The 25,260-nt window shown below is 48.8% G+C and overlaps 1 protein-coding gene across 3 annotated transcripts in view; it reads left to right on the forward strand.

Annotated features, from left to right (window-relative positions):
* Window positions 1-25,260, forward strand: part of LOC142496093 (homeodomain-interacting protein kinase 2-like) — a 57,326-nt gene that overhangs the window by 17,403 nt on the left and 14,663 nt on the right. For 2 of the 3 annotated variants that reach the window (XM_075602487.1, XM_075602489.1), the window contains exons 3-12: window positions 5,057-5,180; window positions 8,351-8,470; window positions 9,339-9,425; window positions 11,263-11,447; window positions 12,222-12,384; window positions 13,487-13,613; window positions 16,493-16,614; window positions 17,977-18,119; window positions 19,874-20,047; window positions 21,712-21,993. In XM_075602487.1, the coding sequence (XP_075458602.1) occupies window positions 5,057-5,180; window positions 8,351-8,470; window positions 9,339-9,425; window positions 11,263-11,447; window positions 12,222-12,384; window positions 13,487-13,613; window positions 16,493-16,614; window positions 17,977-18,119; window positions 19,874-20,047; window positions 21,712-21,993 (1,527 nt within the window). The remainder of the gene's footprint in view (window positions 1-5,056; window positions 5,181-8,350; window positions 8,471-9,338; window positions 9,426-11,262; window positions 11,448-12,221; window positions 12,385-13,486; window positions 13,614-16,492; window positions 16,615-17,976; window positions 18,120-19,873; window positions 20,048-21,711; window positions 21,994-25,260) is intronic. The other variant, XM_075602488.1, reaches the window with a different exon arrangement.

Here is a 25,260-nt window from a genome sequence, read left to right on the forward strand (position 1 = left end):
GGAAGCGCGGCGCGGGACTCCTGCCACTCTTGCCCCCCCCCAGCTTCCCGAACTCACCTCCTGCCCCAGCCAGATGCCACGGGGTCAAGGTAAGTCACACACCGTCTCCCACCCACGCACTGTCACCCAGTCACCCACACACCCACTCAGTCACTTTCACCCACCCAGTCACCCACCCACCCACCCACTCAGTCACCCACTCAGTCACTCACTCAGTCACCCACCCACTCAGTCACCCACCCACTCAGTAACCCACCCACCCACTCACTTAGTCACCCAAAAACTCACTTAGTCACCCACCCACTCAGTCACCCACCCACTCAGTCACCCACCCACTCACTCAGTCACCCACTCACTCAGTCACCCACCCACACACCCACCCAGTCACCCACTCAGTCACCCACACACCCACCCAGTCACCCACCCAGTCACTTTCACCCAGTCACCCACTTTCACCCAGTCACCCACCCACCCACTCAGTCACCCACCCACTCAGTCACCCACCCACTCAGTCACCCACCCACTCAGTCACCCACCCACTCAGTCACCCACTCACTCAGTCACCCACTCACTCAGTCACCCACTCAGTCACCCACCCACACACCCACCCAGTCACCCACCCAGTCACTTTCACCCAGTCACCCACTTTCACCCAGTCACCCACCCACTCAGTCACCCACCCACTCAGTCACCCACTCAGTTACCCACCCATTCAGTCACCCAGTCACCCATTCAGTCAGTCACCCATTCAGTCAGTCACCCAGTCACCCACCCATTCAGTCAGTCACCCACTCACCCACCCACCCACTCACTCAGTCACCCACCCACTCAGTCAGTCACCCACCCACTCAGTCACCCACCCACTCAGTCACCCAGTCACCCACCCATTCAGTCAGTCAGTCACCCACTCACCCACCCAGTCACCCACTCACCCACCCAGTCAGTCACCCACTCACCCACCCAGTCAGTCACCCACTCACCCACCCAGTCAGTCACCCACTCACCCACCAGTCAGTCACCCACTCACCCACCCAGTCAGTCACTCACCCACCCAGTCAGTCACTCACCCACCCAGTCAGTCACCCACCCACCCAGTCAGTCTCCCACTCACCCACCCAGTCAGTCTCCCACTCACCCACCCAGTCAGTCTCCCACTCACCCACCCACCGACCCAACTCACCCACCCAACCACCGACCCAAAGTCACCCACCGACCCAAAGTCACCCACCCACCGACCCAAAGTCACACACCCACCGACCCAAAGTCACACACCCACCGACCCAAAGTCAAACCGACCCAAAGTCACCCACCCACCGACCCAAAGTCACCCACCCACCGACCCAAAGTCAAACCGACCCAAAGTCACCCACCCACTCAGTCACCCACCCACCCACTCAGTCAAGTGTCACACACCCACCCAGTCACCCACACACTCAGTCAACTCAGTCACCCACCTAGCTGTCAAGGGGGGGGGGGAAGCCTAACCCTGTCGTACGCCCCCCCAAAATTATATCCCGGGCAACGCCGGGTCTCTCAGCTAGTATATATATATATTATCAATCTACACTGTCATAATACTGATGTGAGCCATTTTTGGAATATGGCCACCATTGCACATTTCTTAAGCAATGTCTAATACAGGGGTGGCCAACTCCAGTCCTCAACGGCCACCAACTGGTCAGGTTTTAAAGCTATCCCTGCTTCAGCACAGGTGGCTCAATCAACGACTGAAGCAGGGACCTCCTTTAAAACCTGACCTGTTGCTGGCCCTTGAGGACTGGAGTTGGGCCCCCCCCCCTGGCCTAATACTTGTGTGCAAATAGTTGCAGCATTTTTGCCTCGTTTAGGGGGAGATTCACTGGCCCCCAATACAGGTTATAACTGCCGCTGACTTGAACGGCGCATAAGGCGGGATCGCAGTGCGGTAATACATACCGGAGGTTAGTGAAGATCCCACCCCCCCCCCCCCGCGGCTGATGAATGTGTCCCTTGTGCTTTTTGGAGTTAAGCTAAATATATAATATTTCTTAAATGATAAAACACACATCTTGTTGTTTGTTGTTTTGTTTTTAGAAAGGAGAGGTATACAGGGATATACCAAATTAAACATAGGAAGTATGTTGATGCAGGGAGAAATCTCATTGATGGTTGCAGTCAGGAAGGAATTTATTTCCCCCCTCGTGAGTAGGGGGACCAGATTTTCAAAAGTAAAACAGGAACACGTTAAAAATGTATTTATCAAACAAATTGCATCAACAACTGCACCCCCCTTTCCTGTCTCCCCCTGTCTCCTCTTCCATCCCCTTTCTCTCACATACTCCCATTATCTCTCTCCATCCCTCCATTCTTCCCCTTTCTCACACTCTCCCCCATCCCTCTATTCTCTCTCCCTCCCCATCCCTCTATTCTCTCTCCCTCCCCATCCCTCTATTCTCTCTCCCTCCCCATCCCTCTATTCTCTCTCCCTCCCCATCCCTCTATTCTCTCTCTCCCCCATTACATTCTCTCTCCCCCCATTACATTCTCTCCCCATCCCATCATTCTCTCTAACCTCCCCCAGCCCTCTCTCCCCTCCCCTCTCTCCATTGTCCCTCTTCTACCTCCCCATGCCCCCATTCTGTCTCTCTCTCCCCCATCCACTCTCTCTAAATGCTTCGGTCACGCGGGCCAATAGGAGGCCGCACTCAATGACGTCACGGCTTTCTATTGGGCTGCGTGGCGCCATTATGTTAGGCACACAGTTTCTCTGACTGCAGTGATACCGGCACCCACTACGGAGGCAAGTATCTCTGGAAGCAGGGGGTCCCCAGAGCTGAAATTAACACCGTTCTGTTCCGGAGACCCCCTGCTTAAATCCTGAAATAATATTTTTTTTTAAAATACAACAAATAAAACCTGTATTGCTGCTTTAGGCCTGGGACATAGTGGAGCAAACAGCGCTGAGCCGCGCTCCTGCTCTGCCTCGCCTGCTCCAAAATGGGGCTTTTCCCTGTCCTTGCAGGCGAGGCAGTGAGCGCGCTCTAGGGGCGGGGCGGGGGCGGAGCGGAGAAGTGCCAGGAGGCGGAGCGGGAGGCGGGGCTAGTCCCCCGCTCCTATTGGATGGGAGCGGTCACGTAACCGCTCCTCCGCTTCCCCAAGCGGCAAATTTCAAACCTGCCTGTCTCGGGAAAGTTTCTCAGCCTCCACACGCATCAGCGCGCATGCGGAGGGAGAAACTATAGCCGCGCTGATAACAGATGCAGGGGCTTTGTGCATCTGCTCAGCGCGGCTCAGCCCGCCTCAGCGAGCTTAAAACCACTATGTCCCAGGCCTTAATTTCACCCCCTGCTTCCCGAGATCATTACTGGGAAAGCTGCAGCTGGCACTTCATGGAGGTCTTGATTTCCCCCCCTCCTCTCTCCCCCGCGTAATGCAGTGATGACGTTGCAGCTTCCTATTGGCCCGCGTGACGGGGGAGATTTTAACCTCCATTTTGTTTCCCCGGCAGTGGGTATCTTGGGATGCAGGGGATGAAATGAATGTTGTTCAGCTCCTGGGACCCCCTGCTTCTTATATATGTAAATGTCTGGGCAGAACTTCCCCTCGAGTCCGTCTGCTTGTGGGTTTCATGGGTTCAGGGAGAGGAGTCGGGGGACCCCGGCGGCACAGAACCAGTAACCCCTTTGCCATAACATGGCAGTGAGCCTGTGACCATGGAAAGGGTGTGCTCTGTTCACGTGGGGGCCCTGTGTTGCTCAGGTCTCAGTATTGTGTCCTGCATACGTTGCATGGGGTCCCTCTGCTTCCCTGCCTGGTCTGTAATACAGCTGGAGACGTCTTCCCTGTATATATTGTATACAGTACTAAGCTTTGCACAGCATCGGGGTAAACAGGGGGATAAGTCGGTACTAGTGTAGGGATACATTTATACATAGTAACCGTGCGTGAGAAGATGCTCTATCCTGGGCAAACGTGTACACAGTGAGGAGACAGACTGGTACACCCCCTTCTATGTATAAACCTAGAGTATCACTACTTCTTTCTTTCAAGCTTACAGCGGGAACTTTCCTTTTTGAAGAAAAGATATTTTAAAAAAGCTCCCTCCTGTTCTTGGATCATAAATTGTGTGTGTGTGTGTGTGTGTATGTCTGTGTGTGTGTGTGTGTGTGTGTGTGTGCGCGTGCATATATATGTATATGTGTATATATACATAATGCATATACATGCGGCGCAGGGGTTAACTGAAGGGCTTTAAATGCTCTTTCTGACACAAAGTATCAACAAATCCCCTGCTTTTATATACTGAGTGTATGGGGGTCTGGCTGCAGAGTTAGGGGTGCGAGGTACTGGGGCTGTCACCCCCTGCTTTTATATACTGAGTGTATGGGGGGCACTGGCTGCAGAGTTGGGGGTGCGGGGTACTGGGGCTGTCACCCCCTGCTTTTATATACTGAGTGTATAGGGGGCTGGCTGCAGAGTTAGGGGTGTGGGGTACTGGGGCTGTCACCCCCTGCTTGTATACAGTATATTGAAGTGTATAGGGGGGGGGGCACTGGCTGCAGAGCCAGGTGGAGCAGGGCTGAGATCTGCATATTAATAAGATGAGTCTGGTCAGGACTGGGAGCCCCATTTAGTAACACAGAGATGAGGGTGGGGAGTGGACTGAATTAACCCTTTCTTATCTTATGGTTAAGCATCCTGTGGGGGTGCACTGTAGCTGTGCCATGTTACGTCCTTGTTATCTGTTTACCCCAAGAGTTTTAGGAAGCTCTGGACTCCAGTATGTGACAGGATGGATCTGTATTTACAATTTGTGAAAGGCCTCTCAAATGATTATTTATTACAGCTGATCTATCTCTTTCTCTCTCTCCCTCCTCTCCCCTTTCTGTCTCTATCCCCCTCTCTCTGTCTCCGCTCTGTGTGTGTCTCTCTCACCTCACTCTCCCCTTTGTCTCTCTCCCCTGTGTCTCTCTCTGTCTCCCCTCTCTGTGGATGTGTGTCTCTCTTTCTCATCCCTCTCCCCCGTCTCTCTCCCCCCTCCTGCCCCCATCTCTCTCTCCCCTTCCCCCTCTCACAGGGCTCCTGAGATTATCTTGGGGTTACCGTTCTGCGAGGCCATTGACATGTGGTCTTTAGGGTGTGTCATCGCAGAGCTGTTTTTGGGGTGGCCCCTGTACCCTGGAGCATCGGAGTATGACCAGGTGAGTGACGTACAATGGACCTTACCCTTGATACGTTGGTGGCCATTCTATAATATCCAAACTGGTCATTCGGGGCATTTTTCGGGCAATAATTCCCATTGAATTGAATGGGGCTTTTCGACCATAAACGGGCACAAAATAGAATAAGGCACATAGCACAATACATTAGAGTTTGTCATGCCATGTAAAGGATATATACTGTGATGCCTTAGCTGTGTCTGTAGATACCGTAAAAGTGCTGTTTTTCCATATATATTTTTTTTTAACCCCTTCAAAATAATGAAATATTTTTAAACAGTAGTTGCAACACATTTCAGGCTGATACGTACAGCTGGGAAATAATCAGATGGAAACTGGCAGGCAGGATATCTATTTAAAACCAGAGACAGAACATGAAACACAGACAGAGCTCAGTGCACATCCAGTGAAACTTATACACGGTACAGTGCCTAAATATATATATGTATCGATATCTATTAAATAAAATGGTCTTTTAGTTTAACATTTTGGCCAAAGTGTTGTAAGCCCCTGAGCCACTACACGGCAGACCACATCTCAAGGGTCCCTAACACTAATATAAATTCTTAATAACCTGTGCATTACCAGGAAGAATGATTTATAATAAATCTGTCAAAATTCGTTGCATAGTTCTAAGTCTGATTGAAGCTTTTATTAACCTGTACATTACCAGGAAAAGCACTCTCTATTAGATTTGTCACAATCATACTGTAAGCAAGCAAGTTCCCCTGAGAGTGGGAGATGCTATGGAGTGAGCTTTTAACCATTTAAATGTGGGAGGGGGTGAGCTTCAACAAGATAGGAAGAGCCAGCCTCCAATCAGCTAAGACCAGCTGAACAAGAATTGTAAAACATACATGACACCTGCAAGCTCATATTGAACCCCCAAAATAACCACAACATATATATAAAGCAGTGTTCGACAAACCTATACATTTGCACGCCCCGGGCGAGTGGATTTAACATCGTGGCGAGCTCCTATTGGCCCAAGCAGCACACGTTTGGTACTAGGTGGCGAGTAGATTTTTTGGTGATTTGTCGACCACTGTATATAAGCATATAAGTGTCACAGAGGAGTGCTACTGAGCATGGCAATATATATTTAAAACCAGAGACAGAACATGAAACACAGACAGAGCTCAGTGCACATCCAGTGAAACTTATACACGGTACAGTGCTAAATATATATATGTATAGATATCTATTAAATAAAATGGTCTTTTAGTTTAACATTTTGGCCAGGCAGGATATCTAACATGCACACAGCAGGAATTGATAGCAGGGTTGATGATCACATTCGGTGCTGGAGGTAGATACCGAGCGTTTACATACCTACCAAAATCTCCCGGTTTCAAACCCGACACCACAAAACTGCACCAAACGGTTTCCCAGTGAAACCTCTTTTTAATAAGGTGGAGTTCCACAGTCTTTCTATGTTACATTTAGATTGCAAGCTCTTCGGGGCAGGGACTCCTTTTCCTAATGTTACTTTTATGTCTGAAGCGCTTATTCCCATGTGTTATACTATTATGTCACGTGTATTACTGCTGAGAAGAGCTGTGTACCTGGATGGTGATATATACTGAAAGAGATATACATACATACTGTACATGTAGAAGACCGTACAGCTGTTTGATATACTAAAATCTACAATTACAGTGTTATATGCAGGGGGGGGGGGGGGGTTAACCCTTGCAGTGCTTGGCGTGCTGATGGCTTTTGACATTTTCTGCCACAGGCATTCTGGCACTGCGAGCGTTAACTTTACCTTGTATTTATACATGCAGTGTCAACGATAAGTGTGTCAGTCAGAGGGAATGGATCAGTTCCTGGTCACTCTGTATACAAGCTCCGGGTCACTGTATACAAGCTCTCGGGTCACTGTATAGAATGTCTGGGACACTATACAGGCATACCCCGGTTTAAGGACACTCACTTTAAGTACACTTGCGAGTAAGTACATATCGCCCAATAGGCAAACGGCAGCTCGCGCATGCGCCTGTCAGCACGTCCTGAACAGCAATACCGGCTCCCTACCTGTACCGAAGCTGTGCGCAAGCGGGGAGACTATAGAGCCTGTTACACATGCGTTATTTACATCAGTTATGCACGTATATGACGATTGCAGTACAGTACATGCATCGATAAGTGGGAAAAAGGTCGTGCTTCACTTTAAGTACATTTTCGCTTTACATACATGCTCCGGTCCCATTGCGTACGTTAATGCGGGGTGTGCCTGTATAAGCTCCTGCTCACTGTATATAAGCTCCTGCTCACTGTATAGTAGTTCCTGGTCACCCTGTATAGAAGCTCCGGCTCACTGTATAGAAGCTCCGGGTCACTGTATAGAATGTCTGGGACACTATATAAGCTCCTGCTCACTGTATAGAAGTTCCTGGTCACCCTGTATAGAAGCTCCGGGTCACTGTATAGAAGCTCCGGGTCACTGTATAGAATGTCTGGGACACTATGTAAACTCCTGCTCACTGTAGAGAAGCTCCGGGTCACTGTATAGAAGCTCCGGCTCACTGTATAGAATGTCTGGGACACTATGTAAGCTCCTGCTCACTGTATATAAGCTCCTGCTCACTGTATAGAAGTTCCTGGTCACCCTGTATAGAAGTTCCTGCTCACTGTAGAGAAGCTCCTGCTCACTGTATATAAGCTCCTGCTCACTGTATAGAAGTTCCTGCTCACTGTATAGAATGTCTGGGACACTATGTAAGCTCCTGCTCACTGTATAGAAGTTCCTGCTCACTGTAGAGAAGCTGAAGCTCCGGGACACTGTATAGAACTTCCTGCTCACTGTAGAGAAGCTCCGGGACACTGTATAGAAGTTCCTGCTCACTGTAGAGAAGCTGAAGCTCCGGGACACTGTATAGAAGCTCCGGGTCACTGTATAGAATGTCTGGGACACTATGTAAACTCCTGCTCACTGTAGGGAAGCTCCGGGTCACTGTATAGAAATTCCTGCTCACTGTAGAGAAGCTGAAGCTCCGGGACACTGTATAGAAGCTCCGGGACACTGTATAGAACTTCCTGCTCACTGTATAGAAGCTCCGGGACACTGTATAGAAGCTCCTGCTCACTGTAGAGAATGTCTGGGACACTTTGCCTCAGTATATGTGAACCTGCCCCTCCCTCCTCCGCAGATCCGCTATATCTCCCAGACACAAGGTTTACCGGCCGAATACCTCCTCAGCTCCGGGACAAAGACCACGAGGTTCTTTAACAGGGATGGCGACTCTCCGTATCCGCTGTGGAGGCTGAAGGTAGGAAGTGTCCTGGGGTATCCGCTCGGCGAGGGTTAAAGGGCCTTCCAAAAAGTAGTGATTCTGGGCTGGAGTTCAATACATTGCAAACCTGTTCGTTCAGGGGGGCCCAACTCCAGTCCTCAAGGTCAGGTTTTCAGGACATCCCTGCTTCAGCACAGGTGACTGAGCCGATCGTTGACTGAGCCACTGATTGAGCCACCTGTGCTGAAGCAGGGAAATCCTTAAAACCTGACCTGTTGGTGGCCCTTGAGGACTGCAGTTGGCCGCCCCCTGTCCCGGGGCAAATTAAAGGTCATCATGCAGGGAAACCCTTTCAATGTATCATGGATTCTCTGACAATTTGCTGAAAATGTATAATTTTGCTGTTTTCTTCCTGAAAAAAACATTCCCTCAGCGACGTCAAGAGAGCGCCTGCATTTTCCTACCAAATCTCTTTGTAAAAAAAAGTATTAGTATATCAGCCGGTATGAGTGTTACTATTGGTAGATAAATACAAAGTGCGGGGACTTTATCCCCAGTGTGCAGGGGGTGTAACTAAGGCAATTCTAAACCCCCCTTTCCTTTAGAGCCTGATAACAAATGCAAATTGCCCATACAGTGCAAATACAGACAGGCTGAGGGCAGCCAGTTTACAGCGGCAGATAACCAAACCGAAAGAGTGCCTTTTATTTCATGCCATCAGAAAGCTGGCTGCGCGTGGCAGGATTCCGTGGTTCCCGTGTGGGGCGTGGCCGTGACCAGCACCCGGGACAGTTACATTCCTTCATTCCGGGATATTGGGCAAAATCAGTTTTCTTTTAAACTTGCTTTTTCTTGATGGAAATTGTCGCTCATCCCTCGGTTCTTTTTTTCCTGTCTGATTCAGACCCCCGACGACCACGAAACAGAGACGGGCATCAAATCGAAGGAAGCCAGGAAATACATCTTCAACTGTTTGGATGACATGGCGCAGGTACCAGACATACAGGCGACCTACCTTACAAGTACAGGCGACCTACCTTACAAGTACAGGCGACCTACCTTACAAGCACAGGCAACTTACCTTACAAGCACAGGCAACTTACCTTACAAGTACAGGCGACCTACCTTACAAGCACAGGCAACTTACCTTACAAGCACAGGCAACTTACCTTACAAGTACAGGCGACCTACCTTACAAGTACAGGCGACTTACCTTACAAGCACAGGCAACTTACCTTACAAGTACAGGCGACCTACCTTACAAGTACAGGCGACTTACCTTACAAGCACAGGCAACTTACCTTACAAGCACAGGCAACCTATCTTACAAGCACAGGCAACTTACCTTACAAGCACAGGCAACTTACCTTACAAGCACAGGCAACCTATCTTACAAGTACAGATGACCTACAACTCAGGCGACCAGCCTTACAAGTACAGGCGACCAGCCTTACAAGTACAGACGACCAGCCTTACAAGTACAGGCGACCAGCCTTTGGTTGAGGCCCCAGTACCGCCGCTGCACTCGCGCCCGCAAGACTGGCGGCGCGTGCAGCCGATTCCCCGGTCTGCAGTGAGCTGCAGGAAGAGGGACGGGGGGGGGGGGCGGGGGAGTGACGGGGGCGCGGCCATGACGTCACCCGGCAGGTTCGCCCTCATTGGCTGAACCGCCAGGGGGCGTGGCTTAGCGCTCCGTCGGTCCTGCTCTCAATTCTATTGAGAGCAGGAGCAACTCTCGCCACAGTGCTGCGGCCCCCCCTCGCAGCGGGCCCGGCGCCTTTGAGGGGAGGGCTCTCGTCCCTGCAGCGTCCGCCACAGCGAGCGCTGCAGTAGCCAGCGGGGACCAGGCCTTACAAGTACAGGCGACCAGCCTTACAAGTACAGGCGACCGGCCTTACAAGTACAGGCGACCGGCCTTACAAGTACAGGCGACCGGCCTTACAAGTTCAGGCGACCGGCCTTACAAGTACAGGCGACAGGCCTTACAAGTACAGGCGACAGGCCTTACAAGTACAGGCGACCGGCCTTACAAGTACAGGCGACCGGCCTTACAAGTACAGGCGACCGGCCTTACAAGTACAGGCGACCGGCCTTACAAGTACAGGCGACCGGCCTTAAAAGTACAGGCGACCGGCCTTACAAGTACAGGCGACATACCTTACACGTACAGGAAACGTACCTGACAAATACAGCTCTGCGGTCTCACTCGATGGCCCTTATATATTATACCGTGAAGCTGCTTCCCTGTGCTGGAGACTATTGTGGCCCCATTAATTTGAATTGAGCTGAGATCTTCCCTAGCCCTGGGAAGTGACATCGCAGGATACTAAGTTAAAGGGCCTGCGTTTTGTCCATGATGGAAAGCAGAGATTACTGTTCTTTGCTTATTATATTCAGTTGCAGGTCCCTCCCTGGGCCAATGTTAACCACCCACAGTGACATGTTTAACCACATCAGGCTGATTGATACTTTTTTTTTAATTTTATTTTTTAATCAAAATCAGACACCTATATATATATATATATTAAAACATTATTTTTAAACGGTTTGTATACACGATGAGCTGAGACTTGGGTGGGGCGTTGATTTCCACTGGCTGCTTCCTTTTTTCTGATGTCACTGTGTGTTCAACAAGAGTTTGCACAGGCAAAGCCCCCTCTCTCCTCCTCCCCTTATCTTTATTGGCTCTCTGATACAGGGTAATGAGGCAAAAAAAAAATCCACTTGATTAACAAGCACTCCCCTGTTCAGAGACCCAGAAGAAAATGAATTTGTACTTGCTTTCCAGAGGCAGACGCAGATATCCCACGCATGCTCTTGTTTTCCAGGTGAATATGGCGTCGGATCTGGAAGGCAGTGACATGCTGGTGGAGAAGGCAGACAGGCGGGAGTTCATCGACCTCCTGAAGAAGATGCTGACCATCGATGCTGACAAGAGGATAACTCCCCTTGAGACCCTCAACCACCCCTTTGTCACCATGACGCATCTCCTGGACTTCCCGCACAGCTCACAGTACGGCTTCTTCCTGGCGCCCTGCAAGGGGACCTTAAAAATGGGGCTTGGTGGGGAGGGCAAAGAGCCAATAGTGGGTGGCCAGGAGGGTAGCTACTTGGGAAGACGGAGAGGGTGAATTACTCATAGTAAAACTGTATAAATAAATCTTAGCATATATCTGGCCTATCAGTTTTATATGGCTACTACAAACATGCAGGTCCCCCTAAAAATCACCTATTGTACAGATGAGATTAATGGGGTGCCCTTTAAATCCTGTTGACAACCATGGCTGCACAGAACCATGTGCCATGCAGACTTATACGAGTCTTATCCAGAGCTTCCCTGACGTCCAGTGATGTCTCAAAGTGGAAGGGCCCCAGCATTCAGGTTACGTTTAAGTAGGAGTGGTGGGTGTCTCACAGACATGCAGGTATCCTCCGCATAGCTGCTAAGAGCTCACCAAACACTCAGTCTAGTGAGTTCCTCTCATCTCGGATGGAAGGTTTTCCCGCATCTCTCTTATCTCGCTTTAATTTCTTCTTATTCCTCATGCGCTCTCTCGTTCATTCAGTAACATTGTGTCTCTCCCTGTCTCTCTTCTTATTCCCTTTTCCCCACTTCTTTTTCTCTGTACTCTCTCTCTTTCTATTTCCTCCTCCATTTGGTTCCACCTTTATATTTCTACCCTCCCTTATCTCTCCCCCCTCTCTCTCTCTCTCCCCTCTCTCTCTCTCTCGCCTCTCTCTCTCGCTTTTTTCTTTCCCCGCTCTCGCTTCTGCTCTCTTCCCCCAGTGTGAAGTCCTGCTTTCAGAACATGGAGATCTGTAAGCGTCGGGTGAATATGTATGACACGGTGAACCACAGCAAGACCCCCTTCATCACACACGTCGCCCCCAACACCTCCACCAACCTCACCATGACCTTCAGCAACCAGCTCAACACTGTGCACAGCCAGGTGAGCGTATGAGACTTTGCAGTGAGTAGGAGGCGATGGGGGAGCACGCTCGGGAGTCGGTAAGAGTCTACTGGTAAAGCCATCGAACGTGGTTTGGATCCCAGTGTCTCAGACACACAAATGAAAGGCAGGCTACACTCTGTTCCTGTAGTTTAAAGGGAGTTGAAATCTATGAAATCACATTGGTTTCTATGTTGCTTGGAACTTCCTGAACCTTTAATGACATCAAGCAATGTAACAAAGCAATAGGCAGAGCCAGACGGGTGTTGGGTTGTGTAGGGAGAGGTGTTGGCAGTAGAGAGGGGTCGTGATGAACAGAAGCGCTAGAACAAGAGGTCACGCGCCTGTAATAGGAGCAATCCGTGGCCTGCCGGGCTGCGCGATGGGGGGGCGTGGCAAGGGCGTGTTGAAGGCGTGCCCGTGACATCACGTGAGCGGTTCGCCCTCATTGGCTGAACTGCGCACGTGACCCGGCCGTCGCGCTGCAAAATCAAAACATTTTGTCTCGCCGCGCATCGGCCGCCTCGGCGCTCTCATGCACGCGCGGCATATGGCCATGCGCGCTGCATCCTGCCTCTTGTTTTGGGCGTGAGCGACGTCGCTCGCGTCGTAGGTCTTACTTTGGGCCCGTGGCCTACGTGGAAATTTGCGGAACTTCTTCACAGAAAGGGTAGTGGATTTGTAGAATTGCCTCCCAGCAGAGGTGGTAATAGAGTCAGAGAATGCAAACGTGAGGTTTTACAGCAGGTAGGGAAATGGGCGCAAAGGTGGGCTAAGTGGTTCTGATCTGCCTGCAAAGGTTATGTTTCTATCACCAAAGTGACACTATTTAATTAAATAGTATAATATATAGTATACCGTATACCGTGGTAGTCCCCATTTAACAGCTCTCTGGTAACCACTGACCTATTTCTCCCATTTGCAATGTTGGGCCATTTTATGCCCCCATTTTATTCTATATGTTTCATTTTGTTTTGGATCCCTATTTTTTTTTTACTTCAGATTTCCCATCATCCCTCTGGATATTATCGTCTGCCTCCCCTCTCCCTAACCTATTGCGATGCTTCTAGACCTGACTAACCTCTCTCTCTCTCCTCTTCAGCCCTCCGCTGCGTCCATGGCAGCCGTGGCCCAGAGGAGCTTGCCCCTGCCAAATGGAGCAGCGCAGATCTGTGCCCGTCCTGACCCCTTCCAGCAGGCTCTCATTGTGTGCCCGCCGACTTTCCAAGGTAGGAGCTGGCACTACCCGTTATTCATGTCAATAAGGATGTGTGTGTGTGTGCTGCCAACATAGATTAAATGGTACACCATGCAGGTGATCAGCCATGTGCCAGGGTACTTCAATCCAAGGTACTATGGGGCTCAGTCACAATATGAACTATAGGAAAGTCCTTCCAAATCTTAAGAACACATAATGTCCGGAATTCCTTCAATAAACCATAACTCCAGTTCAATAATAATATAAATGATATGCCCGGGAGGATTTAGCATCTAGTGTTACCCACCACAACGTATGATGAGATAGATATATATATATATGCTAAGAGAAAGAGCGGACCCCGCATCCACAAGACAAGTTTAGGTGACTAAATACAGACTTCAATAGATACTTAATAGTAAGTCTGTGGTGCTACAAGGGCCAAATTATATAATATGAGAAAAAGAGAAGGAAGCCCCAAATAATAGCACTCTAGTATACCAGTTGAATATACAAATACAATTTTTATTGAATTAACTGTCACAGAACAAAGAATCTTAAAGAAAGCATAGAATAATTAAAATCAGGCATAGATCCCCTGTACGTAAAACATAGCAATCATCCTCTAACGATCACATCAAAATGGGCAAGACGTCTCCAAATGAAGAGGTGTGTACCCTTGATAGTATCAAACAAGGGGAAGCTAAGTGCTGCAGAAAAGGGCTAAGATAAGGAGTAAATAGCGATAACCAGGTAAACAAATCATAACATCCAATGCTCAATCCAAGGGAGTCATATATATATATTATATATTAATATATATTATATATATAATTCAATAAAAATTGTATTTGTATATTCAACTGGTATACTAGAGTGCTATTATTTGGGGCTTCCTTCTCTTTTTCTCATTATATATATATATATATATATATATATATATATATATATATATATATATATATATATATATATATATATATTGAATAAATGAGAACAAGGCACTCCGTCAGGTAGATTTAGGTGGGTGCTAATCCTATATAAATCAAATAGGCTATACGATACCGTGTAAGCAGATATCAGAGGCAGCACTCCAGTAGATAGTCAAAAAAAAGGTATTTAATGTGACATATAAAGCGGTTTATATGTCACATTAAATACCTTTTTTTTGACTATCTACTGGAGTGCTGCCTCTGATATCTGCTTACACGGTATCGTATAGCCTATATATATATATATATATATATATATATATATTAATATATATTAAGGCTCCTGACTGTTACCTTATTTTGGAACCCGCTCCAGTTGTTGGTAAGCCCGTAGAGTGTGCCATTCCTTGAAGAATGACATCCAAGTAGAATGTGTGTAGAATGAAGCACAGCTAATGCAGCACAAAAACTGAAGCTCAAGCACTGGTAACTCAGAAAAAAGTTGAATTTATTCCGCTCGCATGGCCAGCTTTACCAGGTACGCTTGTTATTTACTGGGATGATACATGATCTGGACAAGGTATTATTAGGGCGATGGGAATGAAACCCCCTAAAAGTGCGTTTACACGCAAAGCAAACGTGTTTTTCTTGCGCCCGCATCAGCTGTGTTAAACGTGTTCAATCGCGTGGCACATTTTACATATCACTAGGCAGAGGTAACGGGGCCAAACAACGGACAGTGATTTACAATGTGATCGCCAGGTAATAAGTGTCGTGTAAATCCCCAGGACGCACGCTGACAGAGCTCAGAGTTAATACATTGCAACTTGATAAACTGACGCGATTTTAAGATGCTTTTTCTTGGCGTCAACTTCTTCGTAAAAATGCCCTTTTTGAGCTTGATTTGATACTTCACAATCCTGGTAAAAAAAAAAAACCCAATACAACAATGACCAACTCATGTCATGTCTTGGCAATGGTAAAAAAAGGAAGTACTGCAGCTGCCATTTTTTTCTAAGGCCTCGTTCAGGGTGCAGGCTTCGGAGGGAGGGCGTGCTGACGTGCGTGCGGCCGTGGGACACAATGTATTCAAATGGAATACTGGTTGTCAGGGTAGCAGCTGCCCTGTCTCCGATGCCCGGAGTTGAAGCTGGCTACAGTTTCAATAAACAAAAAATTTGTTTTTTGAAGCTGCAGCAGCGTCACTGGGACCTCGGCAGCCAATGAAATCATTCTTGAGAATGATTTCATGACTGCAAACTTGGATCCCTAACCTCAGGTCTGTAGCCCCGCCCCCTCCCCGCCTCCTCAACACCTGAAAAAGTCTGCTGGGAGGATGAACACACATCGCCCAGCAGACTGCCGCCCGCCCTCGCGAACGCCCGCCCTCCAACTCCTGCCTCTGGCACCCTGAACGAGGCCTAAGGCTGCGAACCCGCTGCGGGCGGCCGCGAACCACCAGACCCTTGTCCGAGTGGTCCCTGCCCCCGCTGCCTCCTTCCGACAGGGCTGACTACGTACTGTGACGCGTCAGCCAGCCGATGCTGCAAGAATCTTGTGAATTTCGGCGTTGACGCGTCACGTGGTACGCGAGTCAGCCAATGGGGAGGAGGGGAGGGAAGGAGCTAGGTGGGAGGCGCCTTGGGCGGGGAGCAGGGAAGGAGCTGCGGGTTATTAAAGAGAGAGAGTGTGAGTGAGTGTGTGTGTGTGCTCCCTACCGACCGCATATGTCTAGCACCTGCTGCCCGGTGTTACCGACACACGGGGGGGGGGGGGAATGCGAGTCGGTGCTTCTTCACAGAAGGGGTGGTGGATCCAGGACATGGCTTTCCAGCAGAGGTCCTACAGGACAATACAGCAAAGAAATACAGGAGGTATCCTAAATGTGAGAAACCCCCAAAGGATCTAACGGGGGTCTGAGGTTTCACGCCGGATAGCAGAACCATATTTGATTTCTGTCTCTTCCCCCCCCCCCCAGGGCTGCAAACCTCTCCTTCCAAACACGGCGGGTACTCGGTACGCATGGAGAACGCGGTACCTCTCGTCACACAAGCAGCCACTGCCCAGGCCCTGCAGATCCAAACGGGGCTGCTCGCACAGGTACAGGCGGGAGGGTGGGGAGTCAGGGACACTGATGGGCAGTATTGCAGAGCATTACATAATGACAGCGGGGGTCGTGCGGGGTTCCTCTTCTAAGTAGAAGATTTTAAAGAAAGACCTTGTTGCATGTTTATAGTAGGTATGCGTGTACACAGCGCTTTATTGCAGACATTCATTCGTATACAGGGACGTATAATACAATACTAGGATAAGTGCACCAAACTTTGAAGTATGCATTCATTGAACAGGGTTGCAAAGCTCTTTAGATTTGTATTTTCAAAAGATTTAAGCAATATTAATGTTGTAGATATATATATATATATATATATATATATATATATATATATATATATATATATAAAAAAAAAGAATTTAATTAAGAAATAAACTTGAATGTAAGTTTGTGAATAAAAAAGCGGTGATACTCGGCACCCCCCGTTAACATCGCACGTTGACTGTGGCTATGTGAAATAGCAGGAGGAGAGCCAGCTTGCCTTCCCGCTATAGTCCCTTCTTCAGGCCGGTCTCGCCACGCACTCCGCAGGGCCGGCTCTGGGGCTGTCCACCCTCCATCATGAATGTAGGGTTTAGCGATCCCTATACAGCAGAGGGGTGCGTGCTGTGCATTGTAGCGCACACACACACACACACACACACACACACACAGGAGAGACAGATCTCGTGCTTGCACACCCACGGAGACAGAGCCGTCAGTCACTGTTCTGCTGTCCTTTGTCACGACCCACAATGCCATGCGTAGCGCTGCTCGGTGCATTGTGGGGCTCGATCTCGAAGAGCAGACTGATGAATGACGGATCTGTCTCCGTGGGGCACAGAAATGATCCCCCAGGCGTACACATACACCACATAGATTGCAAGCTCTTCAGGCCAGAGACTCCCTTCTACCAGTGTTCACTGAATATTAGATGCACCTTTCCCAGTGCTGTGTACATGGTTGGTTGACTACATAGACACAAGTATACATTCATACAAAACATTGCTGCCAGTGCAGGGACACAGGTGTGGCACATATAGGGACATATTTACTAAGCAACCTTCTGCGATAAAACACCTTCAAGTCCATATGCTGTAAGAGCTTTGCGAATGCAACCCAGGGGGGCTCAACTCCAGTCCTCAAGCCCCACCAACAGGTCAGGTTTTTAGGATATCCCAGCTTCAGCACAGGTGGCTCACCTGCGTTGAAGCAGGGACTGCTTGAACCACCTGTGCTGCAGCTGGGATATCCTGAAAACCTTACCTGTTGGGGGGGAAGGGGGGCTTGTGGACTGTAGTTGAGCACCCCTGATATAACCCATTGTTTTTGGGGAACCTGTTACTGCAGTTTCTGTTTCACTTCCACAGCAGGCCTGGCCCACTGGCACTCAGCAGATCCTGCTTCCACCGGCTTGGCAGCAGCTGGCTGGCGTGGCTGCTCATACCTCAGTCCAGCATGCCACGGTTATTCCAGAGAGCATGGCGGGCACTCAGCAGCTGGCAGACTGGAGGTGGGTATGCACTTGCTCCTTGCATGAGCTACTGGTGACATACTACTAGTGTGTGAGAAGGAACTGGAGCCAACCAGTGGTGGTACTGCATCTGTTTGCAAGACTGGATCAGCCATCATCATTGGGCAACGCTGCTAATCTTTCTTAACTAAAGGGGAGCTGTACTTTAGTAAATACTGGTACTCCAAGCCCCCTACTGGTGTCACCAAGCTACAAGTCACGCCTGTCCCCATAGGTCTAAGGAAGGAGCAGCCAGCTCCAGTCCTCAAGAGCCACCAACACATCAGGTTCTCAGGATATCAATGCTTCAGCAGAGGTGGCTCAATCAGTAGCTCCGTCAAAGACTGCGCCACCTGTGCTGAAGCAGGGATATCCTGAAAACCTGACCTGTTGTTGGCCCTTGAGGATTGGAGTTGCCCACCCCTGTGTTAAATCCACGCACAGATGTCTTACAAATATTCTTTATTTAGAAATTAGAAATGAGCTTTTCATCACATATTTCAGCTGCTAATCCTCCAGGTGGTCTCTGATTCAGAGAAGTATCGGGGGGGGGGGGGGGGGGGAAATAATTATCGCTGGGCATCTAAGAAATGGGCATTGATGTTGAAATGCTTTGTAACTCTGCGTGCAGCGCAGGAACCGTAGAGATGCCGAGTTATTACTAGCACAGCACACGCATGTACCACGGATTTAACCGCAAGTGATACGGATGTCGGTCGAACGAGCTGCATATTTAATAGTGGCTAAGAACCTGTACAACTTTGTCGCCACTTCTAAGACTTCTTCCGCAGGGAGGTGATGGAATAAACACAGGCCGGGGTTTGGAGAGTGGGGAATATATATATATATATATATATATATATATATATATATATATATTCTGTGTGCTCATCTGCATGTCTTAGGCAGGTCTGCAACGACATGCAGATGAGACGACATGCAGATGAGCACACAGCTATATTTGCATATTTGCTTTCCTGTGGAGGGTTTTTGTCACTTTTTTTACTCACCATAACTTAACTCAGTATTATGGTTTTTTATATATATATATATATATATATATATATATATATATATATATATATATATATCTCAGTGAGACTGGTACTTAAACTGAAGCTCCCTGTGCATCATTTCAAGGCGTTATCCTGCATTTCTGAGAAGGCACGGGTGGCCACCTTCAGTCCTCAAGGGCCACCGACAGGTCAGGTTGTCAGGATGTCCCTGCTTCAGCACGTGTGGTGCAGTCTGATGGAGCCACCTGTGCTGAAGCAGGGATATCCTGAAAACCTGACCTGTTGGTGGCCCTTGAGGACTGGGAGTTGGCCACTCCTGCAGTAGAGGGCCCGGAGCACATTGCAGAGCGCGGGATATCTGTTGGTTATTGCAGAGGGAAAGCCTTGCATCCCTTCTGGCATTGAGCGGATTACAATGCATCTGTTTATTTAACCGCTTTACTGTGACTCTTTCACTTTAATTGTCACATGTTTGTGCAGGACATTTGCTGGGATGAAAATACGTGTGTGTTATTTTTTTATCATAGTCGCTGAAATGCAGAACATCGGCAACTTTTGCCATTAGCGCAGATTTTTCGAAATGTCCTAACGCTTTTGCCAACGTTTCGGAAATGTAAAAGTTTATATCGTCTTTCATCATTTTCCGTAACCCTTGAAAGTTTTTTGGGGGGCAAATTTGCTCATTTTTGCGGGCGTGTTTTTCACATCTTGGTGACTCCTTCCCCTCTCCTGTTCCAGGAACACGCACGCTCACGGTGGCCATTACAATCCCATCATGCAGCAGCCTGCGCTCCTCGCTGGTCACGTGACCCTGCCCTCCGCTCAGCCTCTGAATGTGGGCGTGGCTCACATCATGAGGCAGCAGCCAACCAGCTCCTCCTCACGCAAGAAACAGCATCACTCCTCCATGAGGTGAGGTACCCAGCGTGGTGGGAGGAGCCTAACAGAAGGGGCGGGATTTATATGCTGTTATTGCACATGCTACATAGTGGACCATGGAAATGATGATATATTTTGCCTATGGCTTAAAGAAGCAGTCAAAGCAGCTGTTTTTTCCCCCCTTTAATATGTGCATCAATACACTTCACACAATGATAAGTAATTAGCTAAGTTGCCGATCGATCAGTTCTCCTGTGATCGATCGGGGAAGATTCGGCTCGGGGGTTCACTAAATGGCTGTCTGTGCAGCAGAAGAGGACCAAAGATGCAAAGTTCTGTGAAGAAGATCATGTGACCAGGCAGTCACTAGGTGCACTGCTAGAGAGAGGGCAGGGCTCAAAAAGGGGTGTGCCAGAGCCTGTTTCAGAAGAGGAAGGGGATGGGACTTTATAAATGGTTGCTATAGGAACAAAAAATGTTTGTTACATTATAATACATTCAAAATGTTATTAAGAAGTGTTTAAAAAAAATGCTACAAGTATTTTCTCATAGTATAGAACTGAATTATTTAATAAAAACACACATATGGATATTGCTTCGTCTGCAGCTTTAAGCCAGGACAATAGTATGTGTATACATGTACATAATTATCGCATGTACCAAAAATATTATTGCAATGGTACGTAGGCGATGTATGTGTAATTTTTTTTTAATATATATATTTTTTTAAATTGTATTTTTCTAAATAAAGACATATCTTAATAGTACATATTTCACGTTTACGGCATTTTATAGTATAACTGATTTTCGATTCCACGGAACACAAATCACTGACGTGGCATTTCAGCAAAGCTTGTCAGGTGCTCAGGGCTGTGTGTGATTTACTTGTGAAAACCCATTTGTGTTACCTGGCAGCAACACAGAACTCTGCATGTTTCAACAATATACAGTATTTGTATAGATGATATATGTGTATATTTATATATTTCTGCATTCTCTTTTTCCCTCTTCTTTTTTTCATTTTTCTCTCTGTCCCCCCCACCCCCCAATCTCTTTCCATCTTCCTTTCTCTCTCTCTTCACCTCTGCCTTTTTTTGCATTTTTCTATACTTCTATCTTTTTGTTCCCCATCTATGTTTTTCCATTATTTCATCCCTTTCTCCTTTCATTCTCCCTGTTTCCTGTCTTCCTCCACGTCTGTCCTCTGCTCCCTTTTTCCTCTTAATATATCTCTATCTCCCTCCCTTCTCCCTTCTCCCTTCTCCCTTCTCCCTCCCTTCTCCCTCCTCCCTCCCTTCTCCCTCCTCCCTCCCTTCTCCCTCCCTTCTCCCTCCCTACCTCCCTTCTCCCTCCCTACCTCCCTTCTCCCTCCTCCCTCCCTTCCCCTTCCCTCCTCCCTCCCTCCCTTCTTCCTCCCTCCCTTCTTCCTCCCTCCTTTCTTCTCCCTACCTTCTCTTCCCCTGCCCCTCTTTCTTTTCTCTTTCCCTTTATACCCCTCTCTGTACTCTCTTCCTTTTCTCTCTTTCTATCTCTTTCCCTCACCTTGTCTCCTCTCCTTTCTTTGCTCTCTCTCTCTCTCTCTCTCTCTCTCTCTCTCTCTCTCTCTCTCTCTCTCTCTCTCTCTCGCTCTCTCGCTCTCTCGCTCTCTCTCTCTCGCTCTCTCTCTCTCTCTCTCTCTTTTTTTTTCTATCCCCCAGGAATGTCTCTGCCTACGAGGTTTCCTCCTCTCAGTCTCTCAGCTCCCCCCAACGCTCCAAGCGCGTGAAGGAGAACACCCCCCCTCGCTGCTCCGTACCCCAGCATGCGGCCCCCTGTGGCCCTTCCATTACCTACGGTTGGGGGGAGACCCAAATGGGAGGATCCCGTGACCGGCAGCGGCAAACAATCGTCATCCCTGACACGCCAAGCCCAGTTGTGAGCGTCATCACCATCAGCAGCGACACAGATGAGGAGGAGGAGCCGAAACACGTGGCGCCTAGGTGAGTGCATTAGTGGTAACGTCACTGCCTTTGAAGTGGGTGAAGCCAGTTTGACCCCCCAGTGTCGGCTCTCCTTGTGACCTTGGTCAAGTCACTGTGCCTCTGAGATCACAATTAGATTGTAAGCTCTAGGGAGCAGAGACTAACTTGGTCTGCAAAATTCTATGTACAGCACTGAGCACAGGGTCAGCGCCGCATAAGAACAAATAGGATTATAATATTATTAACCACTTCCGTGCCAACCCAGAGGCCCTTATAATCCATGCTTGTGCGTTGGGCCCATTTGCGTTTATTGCATGAAGAGGGGGAGCTGGGGTCCCCTTCACTTCCGGTGTGGCAGTAGGAACCCGGAAACGATCACGTCACCCGTCTGTGCCGGAGGGGCCGTGGCTGTGGATGGGGGTAATTGATGCTAGGTATAGAGGGCAGTTTCATAGAGGCCGAGAGACGTTTGCACCAGTTTGGCGTATTCAGGCCTTGAGCCCATTGTGAATATACCCGGGCCCAGCATTGTCTCCCTATGCATTAGATATTCGCCCAGGAAAATCGCTGCGCTCTTTAATCTCGTTTGAATTGTGCGTCCTGCATGGTCACATGGCCCTTGAAACGCGGCGTTGTCGTGTCATTTTGGAGAACCTCTGAAAGTCACTCTTGTCAGATACACCCGGTCCTCTGGTTTCAGCGGTTCAGTTAAGAATGTCATCACAATTACTTTCCAAAGGGAAGAAAGAGGGCGACACTTGGGGGGCTGGCTATTTACTTGGCTGAAAACTGCCATAGACTGGAATGGCCAATCCCGTGCGTTTCGCTGTGTACAGAATCAGACCTTATGTACACGAGAAACATTCAGTGTTTAAACACTGTATTAAAGACATCTCTCTATGTATGTGTTTTAGTAGCATCAATTTCCTAGATGAAACCCACTGGACATGTTACTTTTGTCCTATGTGGGAGACCGCCTGTAATTGTAATGATCACAATAGTAGGCATCCATGTTTGAGCCCGCTGCTGCCCTTATCACCACTATTTATTTACTTATTTTATTTATTAAAAAAAATATATATATATATATATATATATATATATATATATATATATATATATATATATACATACCCCGGTTTAAGGACACTCACTTTAAGTACACTCGCGAGTAAGGACATATCGCCCAATAGGCACACGGCAGCTCACGCATGCGCCTGTCAGCACGTCCTGAACAGCAATACCGGCTCCCTACCTGTACCGAAGCTGTGCGCAAGCGGGGAGACTATAGAGCCTGTTACAAATGCGTTATTTACATCAGTTCTGCACGTATATGACGATTGCAGTACAGTACATGCATCGATAAGTGGGGGAAAAGGTAGTGCTTCACTTTAAGTACATTTTCGCTTTACATACATGCTCCGGTCCCATTGCATACGTTAATGCGGGGTGTGCCTGTATATATATATATATATATATATATATTGGACCTAAAATTCGTCACGGGGTCACGCTTGCTCCAGTGGGCTTTCGTTTGGTGACCCTCTGGCCGTATTTGGTGTTCCTACAAAGAAACTACGAAATAATAAGTATTTTACTGGTAATCCGGGGGTGTCCTGGGCGGTCAGCGGGCCATAGATCAGATGCATGGGATTCTCCCCGGTTCATTTTGGGGGGGGGGGATTGCTATTTTAAGAATATCGCCCTTTTCTGGCATTGCTGGCCTCTCTGGCAGGGAAGAGGTTAATAACGATGGTTAGAGGAAACTGAAATAGAAGGATCAGATACCCTCATACACTCTCTCTACCATCCCGAGGAGAGGCCAGCAAAGCATTGTTCCGTAGCTGTATGTAAAAACGGAGGACCGACCCATTAATACATTAAATCGGATCCCCTCTTGTCTTTTTCATTTCTCTTTCCTCTCCCATCCTTCCCATCCTTCTCCCCCCCATCTCCCCATCCTTCCCCCCCCCCCATCTCCCCCTCCATCTCCCCCCCATCTCCCCATCCTTCTCCCCCCCATCTTCCCATCCTCCTCTCTCCCCCTTTCTCTCCATCCTTCCCCCCCATCTCCCCATCCCCATCTCCCCATCCTCCCCCCCCATCTCCCCATCCTTCTCCCTCCCCATCTCCCCATCTTCCTCCCCCCCCTAATCTCCCCATCCTCCCCCTCCATCCTCCCCCTCCATCCTCCCTCCCCCTTTCACTCCATCCTCCCCCCCTATCTCTTCATCCCCCCACCCCCCATCTCCACATCCTCACTCTCTCACTGGCAATGTCTCTCCCCCCCCTCACTCCCCCTCCCCTGATATATAGCTGTGTTTGTTTCTCCTGGCTGCCGTCTGATTATCCTGCTCCTTTATGCGATATCCATTTCTTTCCATCACTCTTAAAACTTCCGTTGCCATGACAACATAATGCAATCATTGAGAAATGGCAGCGCTTTTCTTTGTGCTGCGCTCTGCCTTCTGCTCTCATGGAAATCCGCATCTACTGCAGGGAACTGCCCCTCCCCCCAACTTCCCCCGTGTCCTGAGTCCGGCACCCCGAGAAGGATCCGTGGCACGTGGCAGCAAAATAAACAACTCGCCAATAATTTGGCTTTCTTCAAGCAGCAGTCCCCAATTCCTTTACATGTAATTTTTTTAATGATGCCTTATTCAGGGGTCCCCCAAAGCCTATCCGAGTCCTTCTGACCTCCAGGGGCGCCCCTTGGTCCTAAGATACTCTCCGGTGTGTACACTGGACAAGAATATTTGTCGGGTGGAACCAATATGGCCACCGGAGTCCGCGTTACCCCGGCAGCCAATAAAACAAAATGCAGTGAAGGACGATGATACGGTTCCACGTGATGGTTACATGCTGTGCCACTGATGTGGCCACATGATGTGCCACTGCTCTAGCACATTGCAACCACGTGGTATACCACCACTCATCCGGCACAGCATCACGTGACGTGCTGCTGCTGCTCCTCTGGTGCATTGTGGCCATGTGACATGCTGCCACTCCGCCGGCACATCGCAACCACGTGACATGCTGCCGCTCCTCTGGCACATCCCGACATCCCATGTGCCACGGCTCCCCTGGCACATCACAACCCTGTGGCATGCCACCGCTCCTCTGGCACAGCATGATCACGTGACATGCCACCTTTCCTCGGGCACATCACAGCCACGTGATGTGCCACTGCACGTCCGGCACATCACAACCACGATCATGACCACTGTGTCATGGGGACCCTGGAGTGCCAGACCCCTGATGTGCTGGCTACATCATGGAGGGTTA

The sequence above is a fragment of the Ascaphus truei genome, chromosome 5 (assembly GCF_040206685.1).
Source record: "Ascaphus truei isolate aAscTru1 chromosome 5, aAscTru1.hap1, whole genome shotgun sequence".
NCBI classification, from domain to species: Eukaryota; Metazoa; Chordata; class Amphibia; order Anura; family Ascaphidae; genus Ascaphus; species Ascaphus truei.